The sequence below is a fragment of the Pectinophora gossypiella genome, chromosome Z, assembly GCF_024362695.1.
Source record: "Pectinophora gossypiella chromosome Z, ilPecGoss1.1, whole genome shotgun sequence".
Classification (NCBI taxonomy): domain Eukaryota; kingdom Metazoa; phylum Arthropoda; class Insecta; order Lepidoptera; family Gelechiidae; genus Pectinophora; species Pectinophora gossypiella.
The window spans coordinates 15,937,633-15,954,573 of NC_065433.1; the positions used below are offsets into that span (position 1 = coordinate 15,937,633).

A 16,941-nucleotide genomic window follows, 5' to 3' on the forward strand; every position below is an offset into this window, starting at 1 on the left:
TCGCAATAGCAGTGGTAAATAAAAAAGTTATTAAACGGGGTTGGGGAATAGTCGAGCGGAGAGGATGCGAGGTGAGCGCCAAAGGGGACCATCATGCATTATTTGAGGGAGGTTTTGATTAGAATTTCAATTTCGCGATACTGACCGTAATGGCGGGGTAGACGGGGAGCACCTCCTCTTTGATGTGGTGCGTGGTGTGCGGCGCGTGCGTGTCGCGGAAGACGACGGCGCGGATGACGCCGCGGATGTGCTCATCAGGCCACACGCCCAGCAGGATGCGCTGCGGCCGCCCGCGACCCTTCGGCCTCAAATCTGTGAATCCATCCAATAGTCAAACGTGAACAGATAAAGCTCCACCATTACAAAGCTAAATCTGAACCCTCCAGATATGAACTCCTAAACACTACAATTCATAACAAAGAACGTTTATAACCGTAACTTAAAAACAAAAATAATATCAGATATGACCAGTAACAACCAAACCATAAATAGGCAGAAAACAATCAAACGATCAAACGCCATATGGGTTCTTTGACTTAAATGGATTTGACATACATTAAAAAAAAAGATAATTAATGAAAAAGCACCAACAGGTGTCCAATTGTTCATTGCACCACTTAATAAGGTAGGATAGAGTTAAACTAACTTTTTGTTTTCATATTAGCGGTACAAACGTTGTATCTGTTTAAGTAAATATATAATTATAATGGATTATAAATAACAAAACAAATTAATAGTTTGGATTCAATAATATGAAAAATAACATCAAGCGTTTGGTTTTCCAGGCATCATTATTATTGCAGGTTATCTAGAAACTCATATCCGGACGGTTAGGATGTCAATATTGTCGATAATAATGGGATATTTTCTTCGCATCGTGGACCTGCGATTGTGTCGGTATATACTACTCTTTGACATTACAAATATAGCAACATAATTGAATTGGTACCAGAAACAGAAAAATCACAACTTCTTTTCTTACTTTATATAACTAATCATAGAGTATGAAGAGAAGTAGCGATACAATGTCGAAATCGGTTGCATCGTAGATCCAGGATACACAAACGAAACACACCTGAAAAAATCTTTAGTCGACAATTCGCTCAGCAAAGTTTCACAATGCGCACATAACAATGTACATTCGCATATCAACGTTTTAAATGTAACTTAATTTTAACTATACATCCATAACGGCATTTCACAAAAGCATTGTTTACAGTTCTCTGAAATTTCATCAATGTAATAGCGTCTGTCAGACATATTTAATTTAAATTCGATCGCATTTAAGTTCATCGTATTTATGAATCGGAATTCCACTATTTTGTAAGAAAATCTCGTTGAACTTATAGTTATCTTCGATTTCATTCCATTATTCTGATAATTTTAAGTGCACTTTGTTGGCTGCCATCTTGGCTTTTTCATCTTGCTGAATTATGTCATTTTGATCTTCACCAATCTCACTCATATTTCTTGTACTCTTCTGATAGTTTATCTTTAGTTTAATCTTGCGATTCAAAATATTTTAGTAACGCAGAGTAATATATTTTTTCCAGAAAAATGTAAACTAATGCGGATGTAGCATTCGGTGGTGACTGAAAGTGGTACTATTCTACAAAGTTAGGCTTAAACTTTATCGATGTTTAGGGAAGAAGATTTATGTTGCGTGTTTTAAGTCACCACAGAACAGGGCGGTATGTACTCAAATGTAACGTACCTGCGCCGCCGTCCGCGCTGGGACCCAGCATGTTGTGGACGCGGTTGGCGTACAGCACAAACGTCGGGTACGGGATATCATATTTTCTGGCCGCCTGGGAGAGTGACAAGCCTTCCTTCAGCACGGAGAAGATTGCTTCGGCCATGGTCTCTGGTCGCCAGGACTTGAGGGGCCCGCGCTCCCGGAACCGCAGGTTGTGCACCAGACCTTGGTTGGTGTTCCAGCACTTCTGCCACATGGACTGAAGCTGGTATTGGTAGCTGTCTGCTGGAAAAAGAAAGGACACGTGTTAATTTTATTGCTTGATACAGTGCGATACCCGAAATATATTTTTGGATTCGCTTGTTCGGATTCTGGATTAAATTGGACAAATAATTTTCTAAAACACATTGATGCTAATTCCTGTAAATACCATCTAATTTTATTTTAAGTTATATCTGTCATTTTCTTATCCGCCGAAAAGGAAAGGGACGGGTAATCGACAAGCATAAAATTTATGGAACACACGTCAATTTTAAGCACAAATCTAAACCAATCGTCTAAAAATTTTACATCAGTCAATAACCCGACACAGTTAAGTAGACAGCACGTCAAACGGATTGCATACCGCAGTGACGTACCTTTTTGATTCGCCCGGGTTATTCATTCATTTACTCATACTTCCTAAAATTAAGAGCTGTGAATCATCCGTCCCTTTCCTTTTCGACGGATATGAAAATGACGGATATAACTTAAAATAAAATTAGGCGGTGTCTGCAGGAATCGGAGCCATTGTCAAGTTAAATAATATAGTAAAATTCCACTATGACTTTGGTAGACCGTTTTAATCAACTGAAAGGTGATTCCACGCAGCTCCTAGAAAATATTATTTTTTATCGTATTGTATTTGATGATGCATGCAATTGAATAATTTGGCGTTTGATTATGCTATAATGGTATCTACCGTATGTCATAAAATGTACTTTGTCTGTGGGGTCAAAATGTGGGTATTTTTAAATGTCCCATTGACTGCGATGTTAAGCATTTAGTTTAGAGGAGTTTTAACAAATTTTGTTATGCCAGCTCCATCGGGCAATACTATCTAGAACATTATATTTAGTTCATGCCCCCACCCACAAAAGCCTAAGATGTTAAGCTGTTGTGAATGAAAGCATAAATCAAATATGATTCTCTGTTCGTAGGCTCTGATAAAAGGGCGTCCAAGGGCCTTCTATACCACTACTTTGGCTTTTAGTTGTTTAAATAAACACAACCTTTGTAAGGCAATCCGAGTACATTCATATAAGATATGTGGTACCTACACATCTTAACCTCTTCTCACAAACTTCGCAGGTTGAGGAAGATGATTTTTCATTAGATAAGCAAAGCTCTTTAAAATAATGTGCCCGGCTCAACCTTTTGGGGGTAGAAATCGCTTAGGTTGAAGTCACTCGCGTGTAGGGTGACCCCTGGGTGGTGCTAATAGGTACATATTAAGGGTAGTATAGTTTCGACAATTAAGTGAAGACACTCGTGTTCCAGCATGATGTCTGAAGAAGCTGCTAGGAGAGAGAGGTCCGGGCAGCCATACTATGCATGTGTGCCGATCACAATGCCCTGGTTTACGCACTGCTGGGCCGATTGCATAGTGCCTCGCCCCACTGCTTTCTCCCTGCCTATTCACTCTTCCTCAAAACTAGTGAATAGTCAGTTATTAGGTAAGCGTACATCACTTTAAGCCACAACTTACCATTAGGTGAGATTGTGATCAAACACAAAATATTTTTTATTAATAAACAATTTTGACTAATGAAATGAACACATGCAAAAAATCAACAAAGATACCTAAATACTGACCTGCCGGAAAAACCTGCATATAAAAAGGAAGAATATTAATTATTACAGTCATTAGTAAAACAAATACCTATTATCGGGTGTTTTTATTTATAATTACTAATTACAAAGTATCCCAGTCTTACAGAGTAGTAATTTACATTATCATACGATTATAATAGTTGCTAAAATTTACTGCTTTCTCTCAAGAACTCTGTCATAGTAGAGATACAACTTGTAAAGTACCTACGTATTATCTTTTGTGCAAATTTAGTACGGGTATTTACTGGGACAAAGTTCTCAAAGAATGGTTCATTATTCACTTCTCTTAACTGGATTATTTACTACCATTTTACTTAATACTAATTGCAAAAATTTAACATAACAACATCATGCCTATATGCCCTTTTACCCTTAAACATAGCCGGCGAGGAGTGACTATACACATCTACCTACTCCTTTAGGGATACAATCGTGGATCGTGATGCTATGTCATATTATGTTCTTTACATTGATTTGTATTTAACCCAGTTACTCCTGAAACTATTTATGGTCTCCGGATTTCGTAATTTTTCAATACGTGTTTTATTGTGGTGCCAAAGTCTTCGGAAAAATAGTGAATAAAATCTATCTCTTCTGGGAAAGCGGGAAAATCATGGCCGTTTAAACGCCCAGTAGGAATATCCACTACTAACATACACAAGGAAATATAGCTGTATTAAAATACAATTTAAGTTTTCTTGCGCACTTTTATTTGCAACATAAACATTTTAACTGTAATATGATAATATTTCTACTATTCGGCAGTGTGATATGTAAGAAAACATGCTTTGGGGTGCAGAGAAACAGTACATTTTTTACAAAAATAATTATTTTTTTTCTTGCATACAGCACACCTCAGCTGATTTTCTTTATATTCCACCAGATGCTCCATTCTGTCATAACGGGACGTTTCACGATAGTTTCTTGACGTTGGACGTGGACCACGCTTTTCCGTTTTTTGATACCTCTCCAGAGTTCTCCAGTAAGCTTCTTGCTACCGCCCCGCGATAAGTCAGATGATAATATTCGCCACTATCAGCCTTGTACAACTGCCAAGCATTGTGAACAGCCATGTCGAGGCAATGACACAGCAATGGAAAATACCATTTTTCCCCCCTGATGCTGGTCCTATATTTTGGTCAGCTCAATCTCGATTTATTGCCTCTCTGGGAATCTATGTGCATTGTGACGGTTCCTTCACTGATATTTTTGATTACGTGGCACTGTCACGGCTATAAGAGGTGTATCACATTCGGTAGGTGCAGTGACATTTGATATAATCTGTTCCGGGGGATCCGCAGCTTCATCAATAGAAACAATGCCTGTACATCTTCTTTTGGCTATCGTAGACAAAGGCAATTCATGTTCAATGTCAAAAGATTCGTCGTCTGAATATATCAGGTCCGCTTGAGCTTTCAGCTGAGAACCTGAAAAACCCAACAATTTGAATCAATATATAAAAACTAATAAATAACTGTGTAATGGTAATAAATGTATTATGAACAAATGTATAACTATTTCGCTTACTAGCTTACCTAGAAGATTATGCCAAGTTACAACTTCTTCGCCTCCAGAATCCTCATCAGTTACATCAGCGTTCGCATTTCAGGTGGTAAAATAGCTACGCCACTTGGCAATTGATCGTTATCGTCAATACACTCCAGATCTTCGATAATTTCAATCAATCTCAACGGTTTCATATATCGCGGCCTGGAAAACATAACAGACGTTGATTCTCCTACTGGGCGTTTAAACGACCATAAACTTTCAAGATCAAAATTGATATAAAAAACTCTTGTAAGATACTTTATTTTCCATTTATTGACTAATATGTACTTACGTCTCAATAAAGCTATAAGTAATAAACAATAATATCTCGAAAAACTAATAAAAACTTACCTCTTAGAAGCCATATTTCGAAATATTTTATTAACTGTCACTTAAAACCGCAAAATTAATTGAAAATAGGCACACAAATAGCATAAACAAGTTACTGTCATGAAGTTTAATTAACACTAAGGAGAATAACGCAGAGATAACTAGGGTAGAAAACATTAATTCTACAAATAATCGAGGGTAGATTTGATAAGTATTGGCGGGCGTTTAAAAGGCCAGTAGGGGAATCTGGGTTAATATTCAAAATGAATAGAAAATGGCATAAGAATGTACTTATTTTCATGTACGTATATAATTAATTCATGGATCTTTATTTATACTTATGTAAGTACAGATTGATTTACGCAGCAATCAATGTTATGTTTCGTACTTATTTATAAATACATGAACTCACGATCATGATCACCATTAGAAAGGCTGGACTACACTCCCCGAAAGATAATTTGCAGCCATAAATGAATCTCTATTAACGCAGGTGTATTACTTAACGATAAAACTTTGATGAATCATTTTAGTTGCAGAAGTGAAAAGTGACAAAAAGTGTCAGAAAATAAATTGTACATTCGTGATCAGCGGCCGTAATAGCGCGCGGATTGTGCTCTACTTTCGAGAGAAATTACTTTGTGTACAAATAAAACTGTTAATTAATGTGTTTACAATGTTGATAGCCGTCTGCGCACGCTACAAGTAAATCAGATGCATAACTGTGCGCTATACTGTGAGCCTGCAGTTCTCGACACATCCCTCTGTCAAGGATATATTCATTTCAATGAGTGATATTTTTAATATAAGTTAAGTAAAACTAAAGAATGCTGCATTAAATTCGGCAGATTTGTATTAATCATTTTAATGTTGCCCGTAAGATCCTACCGCTGGGCACAACCTCTCATTCATAGCGGTGTTGTGCAAATCAGGCTTTGGTGTTAAACATGTACGAATGAGCAATGAGTGGGCGCTGTAAGAACACCTCGGAAAACTTGAATGTTTATATTTCCAGTTCGTACGTGCCTCGTCGGTAGGATTCTATGTTAAAAGCGCCGATTAATAAGAAGGCAAGTGCTCAAGTGCTTAACAAGATGATACAAGGGCCTAACAAGGGTCTAAAACGGCCACATTGTAGCAATTCATCCAAGAAAGCAATATTGCTATGTGACATTTTGTTTGCATTGCGCACTTACTTTTATATGCGCAAATGTCAAATTGCAACATTGCTTTCTTAGATGAATTGCTTCGATGTGGCCATTTTAACCCCCAAGGAATGCCTCGAGAATAGACAAGCATTACATGAACGCACAAAGATGGCAGATTTTGATTGGGTGCCATCCCGAATGGACTTATGTATAACCTTTTGGATCTGTCTACACCGGTAAGGATTACGAGAGTGGATTTATGCATGATGTATGATTTAACACTACATAATTAATAGGATTAATGGTAAGCCCTTATTATAACCTAGACTATATGTCCGAATGAACACTCTACTGTTACGCAATAACCTCCATTCACTTTCTAATATTATCACAAAATGCTGTCATTATGGCACCAGCAAGCACATTTACAAAACTAAGTTTAAGTAGGAACAGAGCAGCTTAGAAACTCGAACACTTGGATTTTTCGAGTCTCTTAAGTAACTGCAAGACTCCAGATATTTTCCGACTTATAAATACATTTATGTTTCACAATGCCAGTCTTATATAATAAAGTCCTTTACTAAGTACAAAACAAAAAAAATATCACATCGTTTTTAGATCTCATTTATTTTATCTATCTTTATACATTATTCAATTGTACTTATTATAAAATATAAATCACACTAACATGCCTAAAAATTTGTACAATGTAAAATGCAACGCTACATTGTGAAAATATTAAATTAATCACTAGCCAATATTATTAAAGATTTACACATTCATTGTGTGTGGGTTTATTCCACACCTTTGTGAGTTGATAGATAATGACAAAGGTAATATAGTGTGATAAAGATGGATATGATAATTTATATTCTTTCATAAAATAATCGGCGAGGTAAATTGAAAACAACTGATTTTGCAAATTGCGTGACGAACACCGATTTATGCATAGTAAGTAAACATATTAGGTTATATCATATTAATATTAAAATAAAAAAATATATTTTTCAAACACATCGCACTTCAATCTATTTATTGGCTGATCATTTATTTCCTAATGTAGCTCTGCAATATTGCAGATTTCTATATTAATATTCTATAATTGTTTTTTTTATTCATTCATAATTTATAGATTAGTAATATTAAAAACTAATTATTTAAACACATAATTCTTATAATTCATTACCAAGACATTAATTACATCAAATATTTATGAAGCGAGGCGAGTATATACATGGAGTATACGCACTAGTAACAACAATAAGTGGACGGATTTAAATTTATATTTAGCGTTAACGTGTAGTGTATATACATTAAGCTTAATATGTTCTTAAAAACATTCTTCTTCTCTTGTGTGGGTTGAGAGGTGGATTACCAACATCATTAACCCTGGGGTTACTATTCAGCTGCCAAAGGCCCCTGACGTGACTCATGTGACGACTACTTACTTACATCGGTAAGTACTAACCGGGACCAACGCCTTAACGTGCCTTCCGAAGCACGTATCATCTTACTTTCGGATAATCAGGTGATGAGCCTGTAATGTCCTAACCAAACTAGGGATCACAAAGTAATTTTTGTGATATTTTCCCACTGGGATTCGAACCCGGGACCTCCGGATCGTGAGTCTAACGCTCAACCACTGGACCAAGGAGGCCGTTAAAGCATTAATATTTCCTAAAGGAATACACTCCTAGTTGTATGAAATTGTTACGTGAAAAAGAGAAGAAATGAGGTTGACTATGAAACATTTTGAAAGAATCTCAATGAATTACTTGTTTGCTCCCTTTATGCACGTCATTACGATTACGACACGATGCGATGCATGTATTTTTAAAAGCTCTGAACGAAACAACAGTCTACAAAAATCGCGTTAATATAACAAATCATAATCTACACAGCAGAAGCTAGTATGCAGGTAGATAAATCCGCCTGACCAGTCGCTCGAATCATTCAAAACTTTGCACTTATAAGTTAAGGCCTACAGATTACAACCGACATTATGAATGACATTTTAACCGCATTCATTTTGCAGTGAGCCTGCGACACCAGTTGTCTGGCGTCCCCTTCTAGCAGCTAAAAGAGTTATACTTTACACGCAACTCAATTACTCAGTCATACGCCGCATGCTGCCGTATGTCACACATTTAATCTCTCAACCGAACTTTAAACCAGATCACGTCAAAGCCTAAAGCTAATTACACTAGACTAGCTGTTGTCCACGACTTATTCTGCGTGAAATCTGTATTGTCCTGATTCGTCCCCCTGAGGGTTATTTTTCCCTTTTTTGGTGCTTTAACGCAAGCACCAATAAAAAAAATCGCTTTTTACTTTCAACTTTCTAGTTCTTCGCTATAACTATGTGTCACAAAATCGGTATCTACTTTTGTATATATCAATAAAACTTATTTATTATTGAGGTTTTTCTATAATAATTATGTACCTAAAACACATATGAAATACATCTACTTTATGGTAATAATGCAACTTCAGGTATCACTTCCGTCCCTCCTTTCAACGCTATGTGTAATTCCTGTGTAATACGGGGCGAGCCTATTGCCATTAAACGGGCACAAATCTTGGAAACCACGTGATATCAATTATCTACGATAAACTCACAATGTTCGTGGTTTACAGCCCGAGTCGGGATTCGAACCTGTCACACTAAGATGTAAGTTACACGTTCTCCGAACAGGGCTACCTATCACGGATTCCAAGTTATTGTATTGTATACCTTCAATACATTTCCATTTATTACGTGATCTATGTCAAAATCAAGTTGCATTACCACGTTCACTTAATTCGTCCAATTAGCCTGATATTCATGACAGACATAGAGATTAAAACGATAGGCAGAGACTGTTTTATCCGTACCAGTTGAGTTAGCTGTACCTACTTAAATCTATTCTATTCGTCAAACGTCTCCGCAAAGATAGAAGGAACTGAGAAAATATTCAATTACTGAAGTATACACTAAAAATAAAATTGTATTCCAGAACTATTAAGCTCATTTCTTGAAAACAGAAAAGCCTTCGGCATATAATCTAGTAGTTTCCCAAGAATCCTTATTAGATTATTTGACGAAGGCTTTTCTGTTTTCAAGAAATTAGCTTCATAATTCTGAAATACAATTTTAATTTTAGTACTTCAAATTTTTCATCTGGCATTAACTATTTATTTTTATAAACAATCAAGCCCATATGGTATGCAGCATACTCCACCACGCTGCTCCATTGCGGGTTGAAGACAAGTTTAAACCATTTAACATGGTTTTTACCATACGACTGTACTTCGTCCAAGTAGTTAATGCCGTCTGAGGGTCTAAAAAAAAAAGTACGTCTGCAATATCTATAGAGGTAGGCACAGCCACTAGTAATCAGATAATTATTATACAACTATATCTGGTATAAAAGTATCCTAAGTATACGATCAACTCTATGATGTTACAGCTTATCTTATCACCCACACGGCTAGGTATACTGGTTTTAATTTATCTAAGCCAGCCAATATTAGGAATTTTAATTCTAAGATTCATCATCAGTCGTGTGTTCCGTTTTCACTTTAGAATTTTTATCTTTAGTTGCGCCTTCGTAATATAGTGATACTATTGAGTGTTTCTTGCAAAATGCCCACCACCACCTGAAGCCGGTTAATCCTATGAAAGCGAACCCAGGGTCGCGGTTCCTTCGTAATTTCTCAACAAATGCCAAAACTTCTGCTAGAGATTTTTTAGTCCTTCTATTGTATGGTGATAGACTAGTTTCACAACAAAAGTCGAGCACGGTCCTCTCCTCACTGGCCGACAGCCCCGCCTCATCTAGGACGGCCATCCGCTTCGATTTCCCCAGTATGTTGTCGTAAAGTGTTCCTTTGGGTATTCCGTAATGTGTGGCGGCTTGAGTGAATCGCATGCGTTGAGTAACGACGGCTTGGATGGCGTTCTGCAGCTGGATCTGCGTCCACGTTGGCGCCTTCAGTTTGAGGGTATGACCGTGGTAGTCTGATTGACAGATAAAAGCAAAACTTCTCAATAGTAGCCTAGCAGAGTACTCCGCACGATGATGCAATACTATGACAAACGTTACCAGCCGTTTGTCGATCGACAGACTGAGAGTAAGTAGCGTGGAACAAGATTTACAGGTTGGATTGAACCATAAAAAAGTGAACAATACAAGAATGCTAATTATGCGATGATATCTTGTACGCTAAGTATTATAATTCCATTCGATTCTACGAAACCATTCATAATAATATTTTAGCCGTATACGTAACGTGGTGCTGCAACCCGTAATGGAGGTCGAACAGAGTTTCCCTGGTGGCGGAATGTTCCCACGCCGCCGCCCCGCCGCCGCCGCGCGGAGCAGCGACAACAACCGACAACTATGTATTACAATACTTATCGTGTCGGAATATGAATAATGTTACGTACTGCATCATTATTGGTGCGGATTACACCGTGACAGACAGCCATGCAGGTTACACAAAAACACACAAACACTTCTAGGTACTCTACTGTGAACTGTGACTTAAGTTAACTGAAAACATAAATAACTATTGCATAACTTAAATGGTCAAAATAATGTGCTTTATTATAATTGTATGTGTCTTTAAAATTCACGAATAGCTTTGTGTAAGAAACTGTTACAAGCTACGGATATGTAACTTCAACTGACCTGCAATAGAGGACGTGGATGCTCCGAGCCATGCGTGGGAGTTTTCTAGCAGCTTTGCCTGTGAACAAAAACACAAACATTATATTGTGTCATATTAAACGAAACTTTACAAACAGACACGTCGGAAACAAAAGTGGGTGTCGTTTTGTAATATTGAAGTTAAAAATTCTGTGGCTGGTACAAAAACCGCAGTACATTTTTTTAAATATGTCGGCTTGTCATTTGGGCTCGACAAAAAGTGAACGTCCCAGGTACCGGCGCCATCTTGCGTCAGACGCTTGCTAGCTGAAAATTATTAAAATTCGTAGAATATCTTTACAAATGCTTTTATAATAAACACATTTCATAGAGCGAGCATTTGATTTGTGGATAACTTAAATCTTGTGGTGATGTGAAGTGACTATCACGAGTTAGATGCGGATTAGAAAAATATTTCATAAGTATATTCATAAAATCGTAATGTTCTGTTAAAAGTACGTGTGATGTAGTGGTCGTGTAGATAGTGTAGGTAGGTGCGCTGACGCAACGAGTGGCCGGCTGTAGCCGTCACGCGAGGTGCTCTACTGCCCCAGCGTGGGCACGCTTAATCAGCCTTCTAAATTGAGGCGGTCACATGAAAAAGAGCAATTCTTCAGTTAATTTACATTTCCCATCTAGGAGGAAGTTTACAGTTGCACATTTTATCGATCACTACTGTATTCCACGCGTCGAAGGCACCGGTGCGCGAGTGCGTTTATTTACGTTCGACGCGTAATTATACAGCAAAGAGCGGCATTTCTTTGTGCTTTAACTACAACTAAACTTTATCGAAGTTTTAATTCTGAACGCAGACAAAAGCCGAGCCGTTAAATAGGTGTAATAACTCACAGTCCAATCTACAAATAAAATCTTTTATTAAGTCGAGCGACGCCTGGGCACAGTGCTGTATGTGTTTATGAAACGCGCACGTGCCCTAAGTACCGAAACGTGTGTGTATTGTTTGTTTACTCGAATAAAACACTAAAATCCATTCAATAACAAAGAATTAAAGATCCCGAAATAAAATTTATTGCTCGAGTACGATAAAATAGATTTATGTACGCGGCGCGGCGCGGTCCAGCCACCGACTTGCGATAATATTATTAGGTTCACTCCGTTGCTACATATTATATTACGAGTATTACATACGTCAAAACTTCATATAACCTTGTGTCGAAGCAAATGTCAAGAAAACAACCCTCAACCTCTCCATCATGTGTAAACTTAACAAATGTTCCCCACATACTTAAACTTAATATAAACAAAATCTGGCGAGGAGTGGGTGTATTACTATACACCTCTGCCTACCCCTTCGGGGATACAAGCGCGATGTTCTATTTTGTTAAAAGAAAACTTACTGCAACTTGACACTAATTTCCTCGATTATTATTTTTAAATGTGACTACTGTAATTTCCTTTGCAAATTGTAGGGTTTATTTCAACTGATAATTTTATTCTTTCAGGCTATGCTGTTCGATTCGCCTTTCTTGAACAGCCGTCATTAAAAGCCGTCATTCGTAGTATCTATTCGCGTAACCGTGCATTTCTAATTCAGCATGTAGGTGGGTAATAACCGTAGCAGAAACCACTATTTCCATTTAGCACTTGTAGTCTGTATTTCCCTTTGCAATTTAAACAATACTGACACGTTCCAAAGACCGATGAGACGTAAGCAAATTAAAGATATCTGTCTAGTTAGTGTATTTGGTGCACATCTTGAGGCGGTAGGTATATTGCGACAATTGAATTATTTAAGTGTATTAACTGTCGACTGCGCCGGGTGCTGGAGGGCACGGTGCACGTGTATTTTCCTTACAAAGCATGACAATACCGCACAGTAACTTGATTTAACTATTCGCTGTAATGCGTTTACCTATAAAGAAAATTACTTCCTGGGAAATATTTTCTCTATTGTAGCCGTATATGATATTAAGAAAACCGTTCAATTAAAGAATATTTATTGCGATTTTATTGTTTTATTTGTGGATATGTGAATAACGGTTCAACTAGCATAGTTTCAAGCACTGCTTATTAAAGTGAAACCATAATACAAATTCCAATTTCGATTAGTCTTGTTTATTGAAACAGTAAATGTATCTCATTGTGTTTAGACGCAAATAAACCTTTTAGTCGTCAGATTATATTGTACGACTGGGACAAAGGTCGCGGATGACCGTGTAGGTAAACGAACCCGCACATTGTGTGTCGCACTCAATTAAAATCAATTACATTCAATAAATTTTATTACTTACGATCCTCCCAGGCCAACCAGCTCTTACAAGACTTTGACAAACAAAGACATAATATATTATAATTCTTTATATTAAGATTTTAAGTTACCCATGATAGAATGTAGAACCACCTTATGCGATGCAAAAAACAGATAAAACTTAATAATACGTATAATGTAAGTACGTCCAGTGCTCTAACCTTTCTCGTACGAAAAACTTAAAGTAAGATGATGAATAAAAAAGGAATTATTCCTATTCTCAAAAGCCCTCTTACCAAGAAATTTAGGCTTTCTACACTTTTTTTGCAAGGATTTAGCAGAAAAGGCACAGTAATATTGAATTTATGCGCACAGAGAATTTCTAACAGGGCGTAGTATTGTAGTAGGTTGTTGTTCCGTTCGCGAGGTCGTTCCAAGAGCCGTTATTATATGGGGAGTATCATTTAATAGACGTTTAGTTTATTAATAGGGGGAGGTAGGGGAGGCGCCTGGCGCCATTCTTATGCAAACTATATAAAAAATTCATATTTGTAAATAACAGCGGTCGAGACGGAGCTAACTTCACGATCAATAATTTTAATGACGACAACATTTGACGCAGCGCTAATTGAGATTTTCAATATTGTGTAGATACTTACTTATATTTATTTATTACATTTTGACTGTGGAGATACGCTCAACATTAGTCAATAAGATTGTGTTTATATTTTGAAGCAAAACGGAAATTAAATTGAAGGCAGAGCGGAGCGGAGTGTTAAAGTGCACAGTGGTCCGAATAACTTCCTTGATAGCAAATGAGTGCAATCCCGCGCAGGTTCGGTCATTATTCAGCTTATTCCGTCGGCGGTGGTGCCCTCTAATCGAAACTTTCCTACGCATGAAACGCAATAATAAATTTCCGCATTGGACCGCAATTACCAGGAATATTTGCGTAATAAGTTTGTATCAGCGGGTGCATATTTTAATACGTTAGATACGGCTTATAAATATGAGCTTGTTGATTATTCGTTACGTTCCCCGGTGTTACCTTACCACGTACCTATTGATTTCAAATAATGCAGTGTCAAAGAGTGCGCAGTAAATTTGATTCATATTTAATATGCATCCTGAGTGGTTCTTGGAAGAAAATGCTGCTTTAAAGGTTACCTACTAGTTTACATGCACTAAGTAAGGAAACGGTTCAATCACAATTCAGGACACTATGACTTCGTAACTATGGACTTATGTTTAATTTTACATAAGGTAGGTTTATATACATTTCAGAATAACCATGTTACGTAAACATTCCGTAGTTTTAGTTACTAGTTCAAAACTGGAAACTAAATCAAAATAAACAATTTCAAAAGTCCATACAAAGACAGCGTTGGTTATCAATTGGAGCAACATATCGTATAAGCGATGCTCGTTAATACAGGGCGATTCATTTGTATTACGTCATAGAGTTGCGAAGAATGGAGGGTGCGGGAGGGACTGAGAGGGCGAAGGATAAAACTAATCACACATCCTCTCCACAGAGGAAAAACACAGTGCCAAGTCACACGAGCCAGCGTTCATCAGTTTTTAAGCGTAATAAATTAATATAATTTGTAAATACGAATATACAAGTATTACAAGATATTCATTTTTCGATTTATAGATTTTATTTCAATATTACAACCATGCATACAACAATTTATACGTATTAGCGCGTGGGACGTAGGATCCGAGGCAGGGCGGGTGGCGCGCGCGCCGCCGCCGCCCATGACCTGTGGCGCGGTATCAGCAGCGCTTCTGCATTATCCATTTCCACATTACTGTCTTTTTGTTCCCCGTTTGATTGTTTAAACGTGCGTCGATGTGGTATCCACTGGTCGTTATTTTTTTCCATGGCGCTTTCACTTGAAATAGCTCCAGTCAATTGTTGGAAAAATGTTGCTCTTATTGTTTCTGAAGAACAATAACCGCCTTCATTTTATATGTTTACAGCATCTGAAGGCTTGATAGGCACTTTGCCTCTCTATTACACATATTTCCCATTGTTCGTCTGTCCGTTGGGCTCGCTTTTGTTCTTAGAACGGTATTTACATATTAGAGCGCGTGTTCCGCTCCATTTTGTTGCTGTTTCTTTTAGGTTTGATTTGTTACGTAATATTGAAATGTCATGGATCGGCGTTGTATCGATTATCAATTTATGTCCAATAATGCATTTTATTCAAAAGGTCTTTTCAAAAGGTTATATATAAGTGATCGGTTGGCCTCACGTCATTCAAAGCCGTTTATTTTTGCTACCTACTTTCCTTTGGATTACCTTCTATTCTCTGACCTAACACATTGCTGCTGATTCGGACACACCATCTAATTTTGATTTGTCATTTTCTTATCTACTTAAAAGAAAAGGGACATGTAATCGACAGGCATAAAATTTATGGAACACATGTCAATTTTAGGCAGAAATTTAAAAAGCCCTCCCGTAGTTTTATATTGGCCAATAACTCGACAGAATTAAGTTGACAGCACACCATATCAGCGAGATGGCTCTTTTAATCGCCCGGGTTATTCTTTCATTTTAAAATTAAAAGTGTGTCAGTCATCCGCCCCTTTCGTTTTCGGCGGATAAGAAAATGACGGGTATACTTAAAATAAAATTAGAAGGTGTCTGCAGGAATCGGGGCCATTGTCATAATAAAATATAAAATCGACCATTCCTCCAGATTGTAAAACATCAATACAATATATTCAGGCCTAGACCATACTCGTACATTTATACCATTGTAATTTTACGAAAAAATGTGTAACGTTCGGTATTGTATGTATAAACGCTTCTAAATTATTACTTTGTTTACCAGGGAGATAGGTACATAATTTTCTGCTATTCATATTGTGATAGACCTATGATTTAGAACATACAATATATTATTAAATAATTTGGGTACGGAACGGAACCTTTGTGTTCGGAATAAAACACAAATAAGTGTTTTCGTAGAATAATATACAGTGCATTTTCCCCACAATTAGGTGCGGGCAATGTGTCATTTTGTAAAAGTTTTTTCGGAAGTATATTTTCGTATTTGGATGAAATGGTTTCTAAATTGTAGTATTTCATTATAAGAATAGAAATGGAGTCACAGACAACCTAAGTAGAGTTGTATAACATAGACTCTAAATAATAGGTAGCCAGCAAGTAAAACATTTTCTTCGGGGCGTAATTACGTACTTATAACTTCACTAAGGCACCCCCATTGTAGCAAATAATTCAACCGTTTTCATTAACATTCCTTGTACTTACAAACATAAAAGTTTTAATTCTTAGCATTAATTACAGCGAGGTGACAATGTTTAAGTCAAACATTAGGACGCGTGTACTTATGCAAAACGAGTAAGAATTTATTTGACTTCGGCGTAGTTTCGGTGTTGCCGACGACGTAAGCAAGACAAACATGTTAATTT

At 37.2% G+C, this 16,941-nt stretch overlaps 1 protein-coding gene across 2 annotated transcripts in view; it reads right to left on the reverse strand.

The window, feature by feature from the left end:
• LOC126379900 (protein bric-a-brac 1-like) overlaps nucleotides 1-16,941 on the reverse strand; it is a 190,322-nt gene that overhangs the window by 5,889 nt on the left and 167,492 nt on the right. The window contains exons 4-6 of one of the 2 annotated variants that reach the window (XM_050028890.1): nucleotides 11,268-11,325; nucleotides 1,715-1,978; nucleotides 146-312 (exon numbers count right to left, since the gene is read on the reverse strand). In XM_050028890.1, coding sequence (XP_049884847.1) covers nucleotides 146-312; nucleotides 1,715-1,978; nucleotides 11,268-11,325 — 489 coding nt within the window. Of the gene's footprint in view, nucleotides 1-145; nucleotides 313-1,714; nucleotides 1,982-11,267; nucleotides 11,326-16,941 lie in introns of both variants that reach the window. The other variant, XM_050028891.1, reaches the window with a different exon arrangement.